At 40.9% G+C, this 18,336-nt stretch overlaps 1 protein-coding gene across 1 annotated transcript in view; it reads left to right on the forward strand.

Moving 5' to 3' along the window:
* CAMKV (CaM kinase like vesicle associated) overlaps positions 1–18,336 on the forward strand; it is a 71,574-nt gene that overhangs the window by 39,694 nt on the left and 13,544 nt on the right. Inside the window, exons 2-6 of the mRNA XM_048489874.1 lie at positions 13,542–13,649; positions 14,865–14,996; positions 16,228–16,302; positions 16,905–17,043; positions 17,376–17,496. Of these exons, the coding sequence (XP_048345831.1) occupies positions 13,555–13,649; positions 14,865–14,996; positions 16,228–16,302; positions 16,905–17,043; positions 17,376–17,496 (562 nt within the window). The 5' untranslated portion in view covers positions 13,542–13,554. The remainder of the gene's footprint in view (positions 1–13,541; positions 13,650–14,864; positions 14,997–16,227; positions 16,303–16,904; positions 17,044–17,375; positions 17,497–18,336) is intronic.

Here is an 18,336-nt window from a genome sequence, read left to right on the forward strand (position 1 = left end):
AGATCAAACTTTTGTTGTTTTAATTGCTTGCTATGTTTTATGGCATTTGTACTCCATTTATTATGCATGTGAGCTACCCTGAGCCCGGCTCCAGCTGGGAAAGGGTGGGATAGCAAGCCCAATAAATAAATAAATAATCTGACAACACCTAGTCAGGCTCAGTGATTATCATAGCTTTGAGAAGACGATTTTGAGGGCACTTTCAATATCTGTCACTTACAGTGCAGTTCTCGTAACACCAAACAAGATACAGGGTGATAAGGAAGAACTCTACTCTGATATCAGCTTATGTCATTCAGGCATTGCAACCCTCAGTGGCACTGTTTCATAGACATCCTTCTGCAGTGCAGATGAGCAGGACTGGGCTCAGCAGAAGAAAGCAGAACTCTGCTCCCCTGAGATGAAACAACCCTAAGTGAAAGGAAGAAGGTGCCGAATAGCAGCTTATACAGCAAAATAAAAGTTTATATATAGACAGACGAGTTAATGGACTGTACTATTTTAAAATGTTTTACTCTCTTCACTTATGATCACTGTATGCCTCTATTTTCCGATACTGCAACACAGTGTCAGAGTTGATCTTCGGTAGAATGAGAAGGGCTGAAGTCATGAGCTCTTGCCAACGTATAGAGGTCACAAGGAACTGGCAAGATACTTGCCTCATTGCCACCCCATATGCACAAACAACGTGTTCATTCTAAAGTTGGAGTTGACAGATCAGCTAGCTATGACTGTGATGATCTATGAAGTAAAGCGTGTGTTAAAACAGGATATCAGAATGGATTGGTGAATGGAACTAGCTGGAAAAATGGTTCAAGATTATAAGAACTTTATATTCACTGCTGCCAAAGAGCAGAAAAGATTCCATTTTCCATCCTTCTTCTGAATGCAATACAGAAACCTTGATTGTGGATTTTGCCTCTAGCAATGAGAATATTTTTTCTTTTTGGCGTTTTAGCAATATAGCAATAAATTAATATTTGAGGAGGATGGAGAAATAATGTTCAGAAAGCCAGATTTTCACTGTATTGTATGGACCTACTTTTTGCATATGGATGCCTGCATGGTGCCCCAAATTGCCAGTACTGAGTACATATTCTTTGACTGTCATTTAGAGATTGGTAAATGTTTCATTCTTTCAGAGCAGCTATTTATGCTATCTGTACCTTGTAGAATGTGTTTGTGTTGACAGCTTTCTTTTTTAGAAGCGTTTTGGGCTCCACAAAGAAAAACATAGGAAAATGCATTTGAAATAATATTTCTGCATCTGGAATAATTCCCCCTTAGCCTCGTAATCAGTGTTCCTCTGTTTACTAAATTCAAGGCACAGTGGCTATCTTAAAAGTGATTATTTCTGTTCTGATTGTCCTTTGTGTCACAGCCCCACAATTCCCAAAGGTGTCCCCATATGGTAACCATTCTCCTTTATTCCTTAAACAGAGAGCACAGATTCATAACCCAGCAGCCAAAGCCTGTGCTTTTGCTAGCGGGTATCTGACATGGCAAATAATTTGTATTGCAGTGCCCTCTGGTGTCCAGCTGACAAAATTTTATCTTCTAGGGTTAAACAACCCTGACCTGAATAGCCCAGACAAGCTCCTTTAGATGAGAGACCACTGAAGAATACTAGGGTCACTGTGCAGAGACAGGCAATGGCAAACCCCCTCTGAATGTCTCTGGCCCTGGTTGCCATAAATGAGGTGTGCTTTGATGACAAAGCAGGGGGCTGAAGGAGACTTCTGTGTGGAAAATTGGCAGGACAAGGAGCCTCTCCCCATGCACCAATCTTCCTCATCAGAGTATAGCCTCTAATGGCTGCTGGGTTTGGGGGTGGGGGGTGCTAATCCGGACAAAGTTGTGTGCAGCTGGATGACTGCATGTAACATAATTTGCCTCCAGATCACAGAATCTTTCCTGTCTGGCTAGTGGCAATCAGAAGCTTCAAGGTGACCAGGGAACTAGGTGCAATGGCTATGTGTAGCTCATAATGAGCTGTGCTGCTTCTCTTTACTTTCAGTCAAATGTAAATACTGTTCATGTACAGAAATGCACCATCCTTGCAGCAAGACATGTCATTGTCAACCTTCATTAAAGGATGGAATTTGAGATTAAGGTATGATGGGCAGCACAGGTGGTTCCACACTGATAATTTGTCCTAAATGGTATGCTTTTAGGAAGTAGAGTCCCACCCGTCCCCATCTACTCCCCTGAACAGATCTGAGCAGGATCAGGATTCTGAGCATTGCTTTCTAAGTCATGATCTCAGTACAGCGTGATCTCTGCAAGTACCATGTCTAACGTCCTCAATGAGATGTTGAGGCCATAGTCTTTTCAACTCCCTTCTGCCTGATAAAAATGGAATAAAATGTGTGGGGGTCTCTGTGGTTACTCAGTGATGAAGGAAATTCACTCTGCTCCTGGTCAAGGACACTTCTGTCTTCATACATCCTAGACATTTGGGTCTCCCATTTTTGTCCCTCCAATAATCTACCTTTGGACAACATTGGAATGCCATACTTTATAGAAAGAAGGAACAACATCCTAGAATTTTAATTGAACTGATTTTATACTAAAAGTGATTTTATTATCCTTGATTGTATTATGACTGATGGATTGTAGTATGCTGGAAGCTGCCCTGAGCCCAGTTTCACTGGGACAGCAGCATAAAAATGGAATAAAATAAAACATTTAAAAATTAACAACAGATATCAAGGTTGAGCCATTGTAAGCCCTGGGATAAATTAAGCCTCTCATAAAGTAAGTAATATTTTATGCACTGAGTCATATTCCAGCTCTACTGCTGCAATCTGCTCCATGTGTAACATGGGTGAATGACTGCCACAGAACACGTAGATTTGAAAAGAAAAGTTGACGAAGTGGCTTTTTATGCAAGCCTTTAAGCTTAGGTGTGAAACAGTCATCAACATACTAGACCACAGGTGTCAAACTTGCGGCCCTCCAGATGTTATGGACTACAGTTCCCATCATTCCCTACCAGCATGATGCTAGCAGAGAACTGTAGTCCATAACATCTGGAGGGCCGCGAGTTTGACACCTATGTACTAGATCTTTCTCAGTTATAGTCCCTGATACCCAAATCCCTAATACTTGTGAAGCCCCTGTGGCTAGCAAAAGCATCCTTCTGCTAATAAGGAGAAAACACATTTATTATGTGGTATTAGCCACCGAAACCTTAACATTTGCTGTGGCATATCTCTCCTATCCCATATGGGGGATTCTTGGGCCGTTCACGTTTGTTTTTTGGGCTTCCCACACTGTGGGAAAACACTTTGGAAGGGGAAGGGTGGAGCCAGAGTGTTGCCGTCCTTGCCCACCAACCTACTTAGGATTGGGCTGTAAAGATCTGAAGGGGAACAAGCTTCGTAAACAAGAAAATTCATTTCTAATAATAAAATAATATTAATAGAAAGAGAATCAAGTTAAATCAGATACATAAAAATAGAGGCACTACAGAAAGGAAATAAATGCTCATGTGAAACACGGTTTAAACCTTTTCCCTAACAAACTACTTGCTACTAAGAGAGGAAATAAAATGGGAGAAGCAAAGACATACAAGTCTGCTTCTTGAAGATGGTGGGGCAGCTCCAGAAAGGTAAATTGATCAAACTGGAAACAGCTACATGGTGGTTCAGCCTTCCTGGGGATGGTAGGAAGACCGCTGCACTATTATTTTTTGTTTGTTTTGAGATTGTGCAAATTTACTTCATTTAAATGGGAATTTGTATATAAACAGACTGAGTGATTTGGGTGCTGTGTGGTTTCCGGGCTGTATTTTATGGTCAGATATGGTTAACAGTTTCATCTTCATTTTTAAATAACATTATTGCCCAAATAGAGTCCCTTTCTAAAACAAGGACGATTCAAGAGTCATAAACAAATACACATATACGTATAAAGACAAAAAACCCTCGACTGTGCCTGGGGCTGGAATTCATATCCTTGCTGTGAAATGAAAGAGCAGCACTTGGAGAAGGAACTGTCAGTCTTCCTTCCTGGTTCCATTTAACATTTTTGTCTTCTGTCACCACATATTACCAGTAGAATCAAAATCAAAGAGAGCTCCTGTTGATGACAAGGGCCCTTCTCGATAAGCAGGAATAGTGACCCAGGGTAAGAGCTGCTGAGGACAACAGAGTTCCAAAAAGTAAATAGTCCATGGCTCGTGAAGGCATTTCACATGAGGCATTTTTTAAACACAAAATGAATTTTGAGAAGAAATTGATTGTATTTCGTGGTATCTTAGATTTCGTGCAAGGGGAATGAAAGTTGAAAACATGACAGCAACTACAGCTGAAAGGAACCTCCTGTGAATAGTTTACTTATCTACAGTTAAATGAGAGATTTAAAACAGATAAAAAGATGCATGTCTTTGATGATATTAAGATGGAATCTGAGGCTGAATTGTGTACAAATGATGAACGTATAATTGCCCAAATGTGTAAATTATTGTTAAGATTGGAAACAGAAGGAGAACAAGTAAAGGAGTGTATGATAAAATGGGCTATACATTTTGGATATGACATTCAGTTAGAGCATGGGAAAATATGCGGTCAAGGGGTCTTAAATATACATTATGCTCTAATCTGAAAGAAAATTTTAATAAAATGATATACAGATAATATATGACCCCAGATAAATTAGCAAAAACATATAAAAGTGTCTCAAATAAATATTGGAAATGTGAGCACCACAAAGAGGGACATTCTATTATCTGCAGTGGAATTGTGACAAGGGCAGAAAATTCTGGGGAATAATACAGTCAACAATCGAAAAGATTTTAAAAATGAAAGTGAGAGCAGAGGCCTTTTTGCTGGGGCTAATAGAACTTTGGAAAGGAAAAAATATGGACTTATCTATCCGTATAATACATAAATGTACCTATTTATATTTCTAAGCTTTGCAACCTGCTTGTTCTTAAGTTGCTTTTAGGTATTAATAAAAAATTTAAGCATCTAATGAAGGTAACAACAACAATCCTCAGAATAACTATTCCTCAGAATAATTGAGTATAATGAAAAGTTGGTTCCTTTGAATTCTACCAGAGAACATCAAAACAAAGATGTCTATAACAAGATAATTTTGGCCAGGAACAGAAACTCCTGTGTCAGTTCCTGCAGCCCCCGTTTAGGGTATCAAAAATGAAAAATGGGGGACACACCATGGTGTCCTCTTTCCATATGCAGTTAAGTTGTTGAGACTGGTTCATGAAGTGGAAGTATAGTCACATACGTTAATGGTAGAATGAATACTGGTGTTCCATAAAATTGTGATTGGTGCTGTGCCAATTTTTGATGCAAAAGTTACCACCACAAATGGGGGAGGTAAAAAAGTGCCCCCTTAAAACAAACTTAGACTGTCCACAGTTTCACAGTTATTACTTCTCTGCACTGCCGCCTTGATGCTTTTTTTAGAAAATACTTGGAATGGTATACGATCGCTGTGTGATCCCAATCCAATTATTGGAACTGAGGAAATGTATTCATAGGAACATAAGATTATAATAAAAGCCATGATGGATCAGACCAAGGCTCGTCAAGTCCAGCAGTCTGTTCACAAAGTGGGCAACCAGGTGCTTCTAGGAAGCCCACAAACAAGACAACTGCAGCAGCATGATCCTGCCGGTGTCCCACAGCACCTCATATAACAGGCATGGTCCTCTGATGCTGGAAAGAATAGGTATGCATCATGAGTAGTATACATTTTGCCTAGTAGCCTTGGATAGCCCTGTCCTCCATGAACATGTCCACTCCCCTCCTAAAGCCTTCCAAATTGGAAGCCATCACCACATCCTAGGGCGAAGAAATACTCTGTTGGTCTGTTTTGAACCTCTCACCTTCCAGCTTCAGCAGATGATCCCACATTCCAGTATTATGAGAGAGGAAGAAAAGCTGTTCCCTGTCCTTTCCCTCTTGTAGCCCAACACTGCCCACCTTGTTATGGTTTACTGGCTACTGTTTGCCGGAAACAAGGCTTTTCGCCAGTTCATGTTTAGTCACGCTTTGCTATGCATCACTAGATGAAACAGATGGTGGACTATAGGGTACATGCATATCCCTCCAATGCCCATACCACGAATATGTTTTTCACTCTTTTACACAGAAATCACTAAAGGGGTGGGGGGCATGTGGGGGGCTCATTTGTTTAATAAGCCTCTCCCCACCACAACCATCTCATTTCAGCTCCAGATTAGTTATGCTGTCCTGGAAGAGAGATAGCTTGTTATCACAAGCACCCTAACAGATTGTCATTTAATTAAAAAAAAAACACAATGAGAAGTGCGAAATACATTCCCCATCTCTTCTAAGCCTGTCTGTTGCGATCTGAGGTCCATTGGGGAATGTGTTACTGTTGATGTCGTGGGCAAGTAATGCCTAATGATAATTAGCATTTATATAATGTTTTAGGATATTCAAAGTACACCATTCAGATTATCTCAGCAAGCCTTACTTTGCAAATTAATTCAATAATTTTATATTCGCATTGCAACAGGGGGCAAATATTAAGAGACCACAGCTTGGTAAGGCTACTTAATGATTTCCAAGTAGAGGTAATATCTGAACTGTGGTCTTTCTGGTCTCTGTCCTAATTACCATGCCACACTATCTCTAAGTGCTTAGTGCCTGTGACACCACTGTGACACTCCCAGCATGCTCAAGCCAATTTGTGAACTTGTTTTTAAAATTAAGGTTCTATTTATATGCTTTTTGAAAGAAGTCTTCAGAGGTGGGACATTCCCTGCAATACAGCTCCACTGCCAAAATACTAATGTATTCTTCTAAAATTAGAGGGAAAGTGACAATCAGCAGCAATTCTCTGTTGTTGAGTGGAACTGTCCCCTTTCCTCTTGTAATGTTAATCTGTATGCTCTGCCTTTCCATGACTGAAGCAGAAATGGGTCCTGTACCTGGCCTGGCAGTCACACAGCTAGAGCTGCAGTCATGTCAGGCCAGGCCAGGCCAAGAGAAGGAGCCTCCAGAGCAGCTGTGCAGGGCAGTGGCAACGCTGCTGGGACTGGGGCTGGCCGAGGGCTGCTGGTGCTGCTCAGTTTGGCAGGGGGAGTTCGGCCAGGGGGGTTAGGCATAGGGGGAGAAGGGGTGGGGGACAAAAGGTGCCCCCCACATGACCCAGGAAAATGGTGCCTGGGTCAAATGACCCCTCTACCCCTCTAGATCAGGGGTAGGAACACCAAACTCTCCAGATATTTCAGAACTGAGAATTCCCCTTGGCCCCTACCAGCATGGCCAGTGGCCATGCTGGTGGGGCTGACAATTGTAGTTCCTGACATCTGAGTCCCTGCTCTAGATACACCAGTGAATACTTCAGCACTGACAAACAAAGGTTCTGCTCAGAGCTTTACATTCTTCCTTTGCAAGCAAGGCCATTCGTGTGACTTTGTGCAGGCAAAAAGCTGTGTAACAAATGTCACTAATCTTGTGATAGTATTGGAGTCTGCCAGTCTCCATAAGAATTTGGGTGAGCAGTCATCTTTGCATGGGAAAACATCAAGGCTGGAATATGTTTTCAGCATGTTGCAAAAGCCTTGGCACCACAGGGCCCCTGAGAAGTTCTGCTAGGTACATGGTTAAGGGCAGAGACAGTTGTTCACTAAGTGGTCTTTGTCATTGTCCCCAGTCCCCTCTCCCACTTTCCTTTCACTTTTCTTTCCTTTAGTTGTTGAAATTATTTTTTTACTTTCCCTTTGTTGTTGCATTAGTTATTCCCTTCCCACTCTTTCACCTCCAACTGGCTCTACATGGTACGTTTTATGGTGCCTCAGAATAATGCCCTTCAAGACATTTATGGTGCCACAGAATAATGCCCTTCATACATTTGTAATGTATGATTCTAATGGTTGTGTATGATATAAGCTGCCCTGAGCCCAGAGTGGTCGAGAAGTGGCAGGTTAGAAGACAGACAGACAGACAGACAGACAGACAGACAGACAGACAGACAGACAGACAGACAGACAGACGTGTAGATTCAAGGTAACCTCACAGCTGCATTACAAGCTGAATTAGGATGAAAGACAACTGCCTGCCAGAGGCATACTGGCAGAAACTGGCAGAAGTATATGCATATGTAGCTGTATTTCCCCAGTTTTCTGGTCATTCAAAATTCAAAAAGGAGAGAAGTGTTCTCTTATGGAGCAGCAGTGGCGTAGGAGGTTAAGAGCTCATGTATCTAATCTGGAGGAACCGGGTTTGATTCCCCGCTCTGCTGCCTGAGCTGTGGAGGCTTATCTGGGGAATTCAGATTAGCCTGTGCACTCTCACACACGCCAGCTGGGTGACCTTGGGCTAGTCACAGCTTCTCTGAGTTCTCTCAGCCCCACCTACCTCACAGGGTGTTTGTTGTGAGGGGGGATGGGCAAGGAGATTGTAAGCCCCTTTGAGTCTCCTGCAGGAGAGAAGGGGGGATATAAATCCAAACTCTTCTTCTTCTTCTTACACTCACACTTGTATGGACTCATTGCCTTTCTTGTAGGATTTCCCCACCCTGCTTTTCCCTCTCCCCCATCAAAAGATATTGGGAAAGGTAAGCTACCCATCACAACCCACTTTCCTTTAATTCAAATAATCTGTTCTGTGGCCCCCATCCCTTTTTTGCCTAAGAAAGTCTGGACCAATATAAGATGAAAACAAATCATAGCATAGGAATTTCCTGTTAGTCCAATCCTTTTTTAATGTATATATCAGCCTTACTCCCAAGTAATGTTGCACAGGTGACTTCCTTTTCCTTTAACACACCTTCCCTCTTTTACTCCCCACCTCCTTTTCCACTCATAGAATCTGAAGAAGTGGGCCATAAAAGCTTTTGTTGGGATACACATTTGTTAGTTTTTGATGTACCACAAGGCTGTAACAGTTGTAAACTCTGCTGTACTATTTTCCCTTTCTCACTTTTCTTTCCCGTAGAGATTTCAAAGATGGGGCTTCCTCTGTAGTCCCACAACACCAGGAAGGCTGTCTCTATGAGACACAGTATTTGTATTGATTTTAGGTTGGTTATTTTTAATGCCAAGTAAATACAAGTTATCTAGATGTCAAATTTGCATATCAAGTATGTCCTGTCCAGCTTCTCCCAAAGGTGTTTTGCATGTTACCCCAAACCTGCCTGTAAATTCTACTTTCTAAATACTGTTCTGCAATCTCAGATGTATACATCTTTCTGCTTGGAAATTGGAAGGGTCAGAAAGGAATACCTCGGTAAATTGGGTTTGCTAATGATCCCAGCAGAAGTGGAATTATCTTCCTTTCCATCATGTGAGCGTACATCTTTTAGGCACATTTTTTTTCCTGCAATAATAGCTGCATCTAATACTTTCATCTATTTCGTACAGTGTCTTCTCTGGATTGGGGCAAGCATGGTTCAGTGGCACAGAATATGCTTTGCATACAGAAGGTCCCCGGTTCAATCCCCAGCAGCTTCAGTTAAAAGGATCAAGGAATCTGTGGTGTGAAAGATCACTGTTTGAGATTCTGAGAGCCACTGCCAGTCAGAACAGATAGTTCTGACCTTGATAGATCAATAGCCTGATTCAGTGTAAAGCAGCATATTGTGTTCATTATTTTCTGTTCTGAAATAAGGCTCCATCTCTGGCTGAATCTTTCCATAGAATGTGTTTATTTACATTTATAGCACATTTGAGCCACACCAGTGCATAACTCATGGGATGCAGGGGTAGCACACTTGCAAAAAGAATGCGGCCGATGGAGGATGTGAACACATGAAGCTGCCTCATACCAAACCAGACCCTCAATATATCAAAGTCAGTATTATCTACTTGGACTGCCGGAGGCTCTCCAAGGTCTCAGGCAAAGGTCTTACACATCATCTACTGCCTGGTCCTTTTAACTGGAAATGCCAGGGATTGGATCCAGGACTTTCTGCCCTTGAACCACATTCTCATCCCTAAAGGTTAGAGCTTTGACAGAGGTTAGAGCATCACCACTTCTGGAGAATGCCAGTCCCTTCCTCTCTTAAGGTCTTTGCCCTGGAGACGCCAAGAGATGTGATGCTTCACTGAGCTGTGGGCTACCATCTCTCCCCAAATACAAGTTCTAGCAAAAGTCACACATTTAGTTGTACTATTTCTACTTGTGAGATTTTTCACCATAATGAAGATCTTGCTTCATTTTGCTTGGTTGAACATTTGAAGAACTGCATTTGTTTTAGTTTCTGTGCTACTTAGCACAGCAAAGAAATGTTTCATTTTGCTTTCTTCAAAGGATTCTGAGATTCTCAAGTACTTTCAGAATTGAGCATCTTTTTAAAATAAAGAAGTTATGGTAATCCTTGAGTTATGACAGAATTGTGACTGCTGCCATTTCTGGTGCTCAGTTTATCACACTGCAGTTCAGTGCACTTGTGACTAATTACACTTGCTGGAGATGTGTTAATGATGCACCTGTCACTATCCCTGTGTGATAGTGGAGAGGAAAGGAGGATGACTAATTCAAATCCTGATCTGGGTTTTATCCTGTGCTTTATTTGTGTAAATGTGGTTTTACAGCATTCCTAGATCTAGGTGTCTGATAGGGAGAACAAAACCTGAGTGATGCTTGCCCCCTACAAAACGCTACTAAGTTATGCAGAACTGCCTACCACATACAGACATAATGTGAAATGGTAAGTGACAACAGGTTCCATCTTCAGTTGCCAATAGACTTGGAGTAGCATATCCTGTCCCTTTAATAAAAGCTTAATGGGATGTGATTCACCAAATGGAGTTTTCTCAGTGCTATAGCTTCAACTGCCCATTTCCACATATTAAAGGGACAGGACATTTTCTCTCTAGACCTGTTGGAATCCTTAGACACCATCACTGTCTGTTCGCAGCTTCCCCATTGTTATAACATATAGCCACTGTCAGGTCATGTGGTATAATGGTGAGAGTGTTGACCTAGGCCTGAAGATAGAGACATTCAAATCTTTCCTCTGCCATGAAACTAATTGGCACTGCAGTCCTAAACAGAGTTATTTCCATCTTAGTCCACTGAAATATAAAATGGTGTAACTCTGCCTAGGTGGCCTTGATATATATTCACACACACACCTTCAGGCTTGTTGTGAAGATTAAATTCCAGAGGGAATAGCCACCAATGAACTCCATGGAGGAAAAGTAGGATAAAGGTGTACTCAAAATTGTTAGTGTAAAATTTTAAACATCTAGTGTAGCTTCTAATTTTACATCGATCCATTCAAAAATAAAGAAAATATTAAGATGTTCCAATTAATGTGGGGTCTTTGGAGACTATGCATAATCCCCTGGAAATAATATCAGGTATCTGTGGAAAGTCCAGTTAATATGCATAATTTCTATGTTGTTTTGCACGTATGATCTTACTACATGGAAGCAATGATGTAGGAAATTTTGAGCAAAGCAGCCCTCAGTCAGTAGAAAGATTCTTAAAGCAGATTCTAGAAATTACCAATGTCAAATATGTTTAATTAAGAACAACCCTGGTCCACCAAATGATAGTTTGAGCAGAAAAATCTGACATTGTTTCTTGGAGATAATTGATATCCCACTAATGATAACTACTTTTGTGCAACATTTTTGCTTTGATTGGGATTATAAACACCTGGGAGCAGACAATAATTAGTACATCTGTACTATAAATGAGTTTTACTGAGTTAAAGCTACACCCCAAACTTGGCAGGAAGGATCCAGACACAGCTGAGCAGAGGATGACCACCCAGATCAGACTACTGCTACGTGCTTTATGTTGGACTGCCTATGAAAAAATGTCTAAAATACAGATGGTTCAAAATATAGCTGCCATGCTAGCATCAGGGGTCAAACATACAGGTAAGACTCTTCCAGTTCATAACAGCTATATTGATTTACGGTTGGTTTGAGGCCCAGTTCGAGGTGCTGATCATACTGTCTCCTAGCAGCATAATTCTAAATAGTCATACACTTCTAAGCCTGTTAACTTCAATGAATTTAGAAGGGTGTAACTCTGCTTAGCATATCTTTGTAAATGGTCTGAGATCAAGCCATATTAAGGACTTCCAGATCTTCCTATACATTTAGGTAATTTTCATAATCTTGTTTCATATTTTTCCATTAACCAAGGTATGATGGGCAGCAAAACCTTGCAGAGCCTTTTTGATTGTAGAGTGCCCCCAAGACAGATTTATGTAACTCTCTTGCTACCAGAATTTAGGAGGCAGCTGGATATTTGTCCTATTTTGGCAAACTTTTAAACTTACTTATGGCTCGACAGCATGTAGTGTTGAAACTGGTACTATGACTATGGCATATATTAACTGGATTTGCTTCATCTTTGATTTGATATTTTGTAAGCTACTTGGAAGACTGGAATAGTTAAGAAATGTGTGGGATGGATTATTTAATAAAAGCTTAAACAGAACAGAGTTCACTTGTAATGCAAACTTGCCCTGGGACAAAGAATGCGGAAGTGTTCTTCTGCTATCGCAGTGGCATCTATTTCCCTAAGGAATGCTTGTTGATAGGCTTTTGGGAAACATAGGATTTGCAGAATACTCCATATATATAAGATTACTGCTTCTCCTAAACAATGACAACAAGGTGCCATTCCATTTGCATACAAAATAGGGCCTCCACCTTTTTTGCCTGACCCAATTCTACTAAATCTTTCTGTCCTGCCTGCCTGCAGTCTTATTTCCCTAGTGCTGTATAGAATTTAGAGAGCTTAATTTCTTGCTGGCAAGAGAAAGAGCATTTTCATGATCTATATAATTATGTATACTTAGCTCATTCGCATGAAACTGCATAAATATGGCACATACAGAGTCAGGGACAGCCAGCATCCTCATTATTAGTATTGTTCAGTACTACCACCAGTTTTTTCTAGCACTGTGCAGAGTAACATAAGCAAAAGACTCAACCCTGGGAGGTTTTGAGCTTTGAGACTGGTCCAAAAGGAAAAAGCAGGACAGTGAGACATTCCATAGCATTGGGGCTACAGAACCACGGAGAGTTCTTGGTATTTGTGAAACTTCTTGCCTGTCTGAAGAGAATGAGAACCTGCACTGCTTTCTGGTGCTCAGATTTAGCATGAAATAACACAGCCTTGGCCTGTGGAAACTAAGCAACACAGGATGAACAGCCCCTAGAAATGCTGGATTTTGTCTTGTCATGTTGTAATAATTATGATGGGATCCAAGGCAGCTGATAAATCATCAAGATGGATTAGATAACCAGGAAGAGAAAATTACAGAGCATGGAACAGTTGGCTATAAATGGGTTTTGTGACAGCAGCTCTGAGTGGTACAGTTGGGGTTAACTGGCAGCAGTATCTTGTTCTCTGAATGGTGGTTATTGATTCTCACTTGTGGCTCCCTTTTTAACCTAGCAGTAATGAAACTGGATTACATATTTGGCCAAAACTTGCACCTGTCTTCTCCTTCTCACTTCAGTCTGCTCAGTGGTAGTATACTGAGCAGATCTCCCCAGTTAAAGAGAGTAGGAATACCACCTCATTCCAAGATCAATGACCTACAGACTTTCTGTCTCTCTTACCTTTCAGTACTGGGTTGGCAATGCCGTTTGGATGTGTTACCCTGGGAGATAAAAAAGATTACAACCAGCCCTCTGAAGTGACTGACAGATATGACCTGGGGCAGGTCATCAAAACGTAAGTATCATATTAATTTTCTCTGTACATTTGATCAGAGACTGGAAAGGTCCATTCATAACTGTATCATACATTAAGCCAGTGCTGGTGAAGCAATGCAGAAATTAGAATAGCAATCAATATAATGGGAGGCTAATACAATAATGGCATGACTTCTGCAGTTGGTTTTAGCAAGGCCAATTTACAAGTTAGTGACATGAGATTCTAAAAACAACCTCGCCAAGTTGTTTTCTCTCTGTTGTTCCCACGATGTGAAATTTTACTTAGCCACTGCATGACATCATACCGTGCATTTCCCCTATCCTTGGCTACTGCTGGCAAGAAGTGATCAAATCACAATAAGTGAAACTGCATTTTGGGAGGATAGGAGGCCCTTTTCCATATATGCCATAAACCAGGAGTCTCCAGCATGCTGCCTGCCAAGTTTTATTAGAAAGCGGGCAGGGTCTGAAGGGGTTTTGGCACAGAAGGGCTTCACATTGGCTGAGCAGGTTTTTTAAAATGTTGCTTTGGAAGCAGCTGCCACCGCGCTATGGCATAAGGATCTTCACTGTGTAACAAAAGGTAAACTGTGTGTATATACAAGAAAATGTTTTAAAACAGCATGTTCATTTTAAAAGGCACCCTGTTACACAGAGTGTCTGCCTCAAATGTTGATGAGTTAGAATTATGCATAACCTCATGCCCTGGCATTTTGCTGTTGGCTCCACCTCCTGTCATGACCATTCTGCAGTTGGTTCTGCCTCCTGCAATGGCCATTTTGTGGTTGTGCCCACCACCCTGTGCCAGAATTCCAAAGGCAGGATTTAAAAGGTTGGGGATCCATAATGCAAGCTGTAGGTTGGAAATTAATTAAAATTAAAGGTGTTGATTCCATTAGGGGAGTTATTTTCCTATGCTCTGACACAGACCTACGAGAACATATGATGTGTGGTGGTGGAATTCATTCACTGTTCCCCCCCCCCCCACTATACACTCACAAATATATATATATATTACCACTTTACCCAAAGTATCCTAATTTAGTTGGGATCTAAAATGATGAATTTGACAAGAGCTCTGTAAGAAATTTATGGGAAAATCTGAAAATAAGAATATAGATATCCGCATTTCTCTTGGGAGAGCAGCTCAAAAAACAAAATTATTGACTACTGGGCTGCCTCTCACCTCTTGCACAGGAACTGTTTAAATGTCTGGTGACTGTTCTTTCTCCAGAGAAGAGTTCTGTGAGATATTCCGTGCGAAGGAGAAGTCAACAGGGAAGCTCTATACATGCAAGAAGTTTCTGAAAAGGGATGGGCGCAAAGTACGGAAGGCCGCCAAGAATGAGATCATCATCCTGAAAATGTGAGTTGTGAATAGAGGCAGTGAAGCTTGGCCAAGCCTTTGCTTCTTTAGTTGCCCTGTTGCTATCTTTACTTTGCCAGCAATCTTCTTCAGACAACAGGGCATACAGCATGAGCGTTCCACACATTCAACTGCACATGCAATTTGTTCTTCAGTATTCCTAATTACGCAGAGACAGCCATGAACACTAAGGATTTTTTATCCATCCTTCAATCAAACATGCACAGGAGGGGGGCAGAGCTGCTGCCACAATGCCATTTTCTATTCCCCACACACTCCCTCTATGTATCCTGTTGTCAGAAAAGAATGAGTGATGAAAGGACCATATCTGCTTCACAAAGTATAAACATAACTCATTCTAGTAATCCCACTGCTAGACGAAGCCTCTCACTTAGATGTGAAATTGTCAACAATAATCTATAAGAAATTGTAGTTTTTCTTGAGCAGTCCATGAGGAGATTTTTCCAAAAGTTATGGACATGGCACACTAGCTCATCGCACAATCCTAATGACCCCAGATCATTCACTACATGACTGACTGCTCATCTTGCCTATGTTTACTGAATATATGAAGCTGCCTTATAGTGAGTCAGATCATGCCGCTGTCTATTCTAACTGGCAGGAGTTCTCTACAGTCTGAAGCTGATGTCCTGCTAAGACTTTTAAGTGAAAATGCTTGGGACCTTCCACATGCAAAACATGTACTCAGACACTGACTACATGCCCTCCTCTATTGAATGTAGGGCTTCTTCTGGATTGTCATGTGATAGAGCAATTGAAAAGCATTTTGCATTACAGAAATATCAAAATGAACTTTTCCTAGGAGAAGTTATGTTTCATGGCTAGTGATATATACCATGCAGCAACTCCCAGGATTCCTTATTTATTTGTGATACTTTCAACCCGCCCTTCTCTAACAGCAATTCAAAGTAACAAATAACGTTATTTAAAATCATCATAAAAGGGTAAACATACAACAATATTTGAACATAAAAAAACAGAACATCAGAAAGCCCAAGTTTATACACACACACATTAGGTTTCTAATCTAATTGTAAAAAGAATATAGGAATGGAAAAAGTTACCAATTAGTGTGATGTAAATCATCTTAAGATTTTTTTCAAGAAAAAGCTGGATACAGTTGTCAATATATTACTTTGGCATATATTAGCTCATGAAAGAGCAGTAGAACACTATCAATAGTTTGGTTTTTTCCTTCCTTTTCCTGCAGGGTGAAACACCCCAATATTCTGCAGCTGGTGGATGTGTATGTCACCAAGAAAGAGTACTTCCTCTTCTTAGAGCTGTAAGTTTTTTTCACCCAGAATTTCTACAATTTCTCAAAGATATATGTATCTCCTCACCTTGCACTGCCAGGGTCCCAGGTTACCAAAGGTGGCCATTTTGTTGGCAGTACAAAACAATTTGCCAGAAACATGTTTAACTTTCCAAATAGTTATCAGAAATGCCTTTGATTTTCAACCAATGTAAAAACCTGGCTGCAGAAAGACGTACCTGGAAACATACTGGGTTCATTTGCTGCAAGATAAGCTCTGCTCCCCCCCCCCTTTTCCTCCCAGCTGATTATATATACATTGTATATGTGTGTGTATGACAGGAAAGGTGGCATGGTATAGCCAAATCTCAGCATATCTTGGAAGCTAAGCAGGATTGGAACATTGAAGGGAGACCACCAAGGAGAGTTGAACAGAGGAAGGCAATTGCAAACCACCTCTGCTTCCCAAATTTTTTGAAAATCTCTTTTATGCTCACCTTATACTCTAACCACAACCAGCAAAACTGTGTTTTCATGGAATTTAGAAGCATCCTTTGCAACTCCCTGGTGTAAGTGCTGGATACTCAATTTCCCTTCTCAATGTGCAACTTTGTCCCTTCTCTCACCTGCAGAGCCACTGGCCGGGAGGTATTTGATTGGATCTTGGACCAAGGTTACTACTCAGAGCGTGACACCAGTAATGTCATCCGGCAGGTGCTGGAGGCTGTGGCATACCTGCATACGCTCAAGATTGTACATAGGAACCTCAAGGCAAGTTGGCCATTAGTCTTTGCCACACAGATATCTGAGCTAATCACCTCTCCATCCTCCATCTGCTTTTCTTTCCACTTAAAAATAATCATGAACTGACCTTCCCTATCTCTTTTTTCCACTTTCACTATTCTCTGTGGCTCCATGAAGCCCAGTTCATGTATCCTTACCTTCTCCTCAATATGGTATCTCTTGTTCTGCACCAGTATGTCATATCTTTGTGAGTATAAGGGAGTTGTATCTACATTCATCAATTTGCTAGTAAGGAAATTAGGTTCCTTTCTCCCATCCTTTTTCATATCTGCATCTTCCCCCTCACTCTGTTTCCACAGTTAGAGAATTTGGTATATTATAACCGACTAAAGAACTCCAAGATTGTAATCAGCGACTTTCACTTGGCCAAGCTGGAGAATGGACTCATCAAGGAACCCTGTGGAACTCCCGAGTATCTTGGTAAGAGATGGACCGTTGAGCAATATAAGGGTGATACTTTTATGCAAGAACCATCAGGGGGTAAGAAGTGATGTCCATCCAACTATGCTATCCTACTATGCTCCTTAAACACACCCTCTCACACAGATGGGTATAAACTGTACCACTCTGTCCAAGAGATCTACATCTTTGAGAACTGCTTGTGAGCTTTCATGATGAAAAATCAGAACTAGATTTAGACAGTCCAATGAAAATTAGTTTTCACCCTTTCCTGTTCTCATGCACAAAAAGTATTCATTCATACAATTGAGGCAGCTACAGGTTTCCATCAGTTTGACCTCCCCAACCCTTATGTACTTATCTGTGCCATCAGGCCTAGAATGATTTTAAACGTTTTTATGTGTAAGTATATTGATTTTACATGTTACTGAATATGCTGTGAACCACCATGAGCCATCAACAAAAGGGTGGCATACAAGACATAGTAATAATAATACAAAGTCTACATTTCTGTTTCTTATCCTCAGCCTGGCTACCCTATGTATTGATTCCCTATCAATATTTGTAACTGATAATCCATCTCTCTATTGTTCCAGAGAGAGAAGACTCACTGTAACTCAGTGGATCAAATATTGAAACTAAAAATATTGAAACTAAAAAAATCCAGATTCAAATTCCTAATGTCTAGAGTATGCAGGGCACATCACTGGTTCTAAGCCTAGCCTCTCTGACAAGGTGAAGTGAAAACAAAACACCATTTTGTAAAGGCATGATACAAATATAACAACTTAATAAATACCATGCAGTTATTCTCTTCTCAAGAATTCATACTCCATCTATTCTCAAGAGGTAGAGAACAAC

This window comes from Sphaerodactylus townsendi, linkage group LG03 (genome assembly GCF_021028975.2).
Source record: "Sphaerodactylus townsendi isolate TG3544 linkage group LG03, MPM_Stown_v2.3, whole genome shotgun sequence".
In the NCBI taxonomy this organism is placed as follows: Eukaryota; Metazoa; Chordata; class Lepidosauria; order Squamata; family Sphaerodactylidae; genus Sphaerodactylus; species Sphaerodactylus townsendi.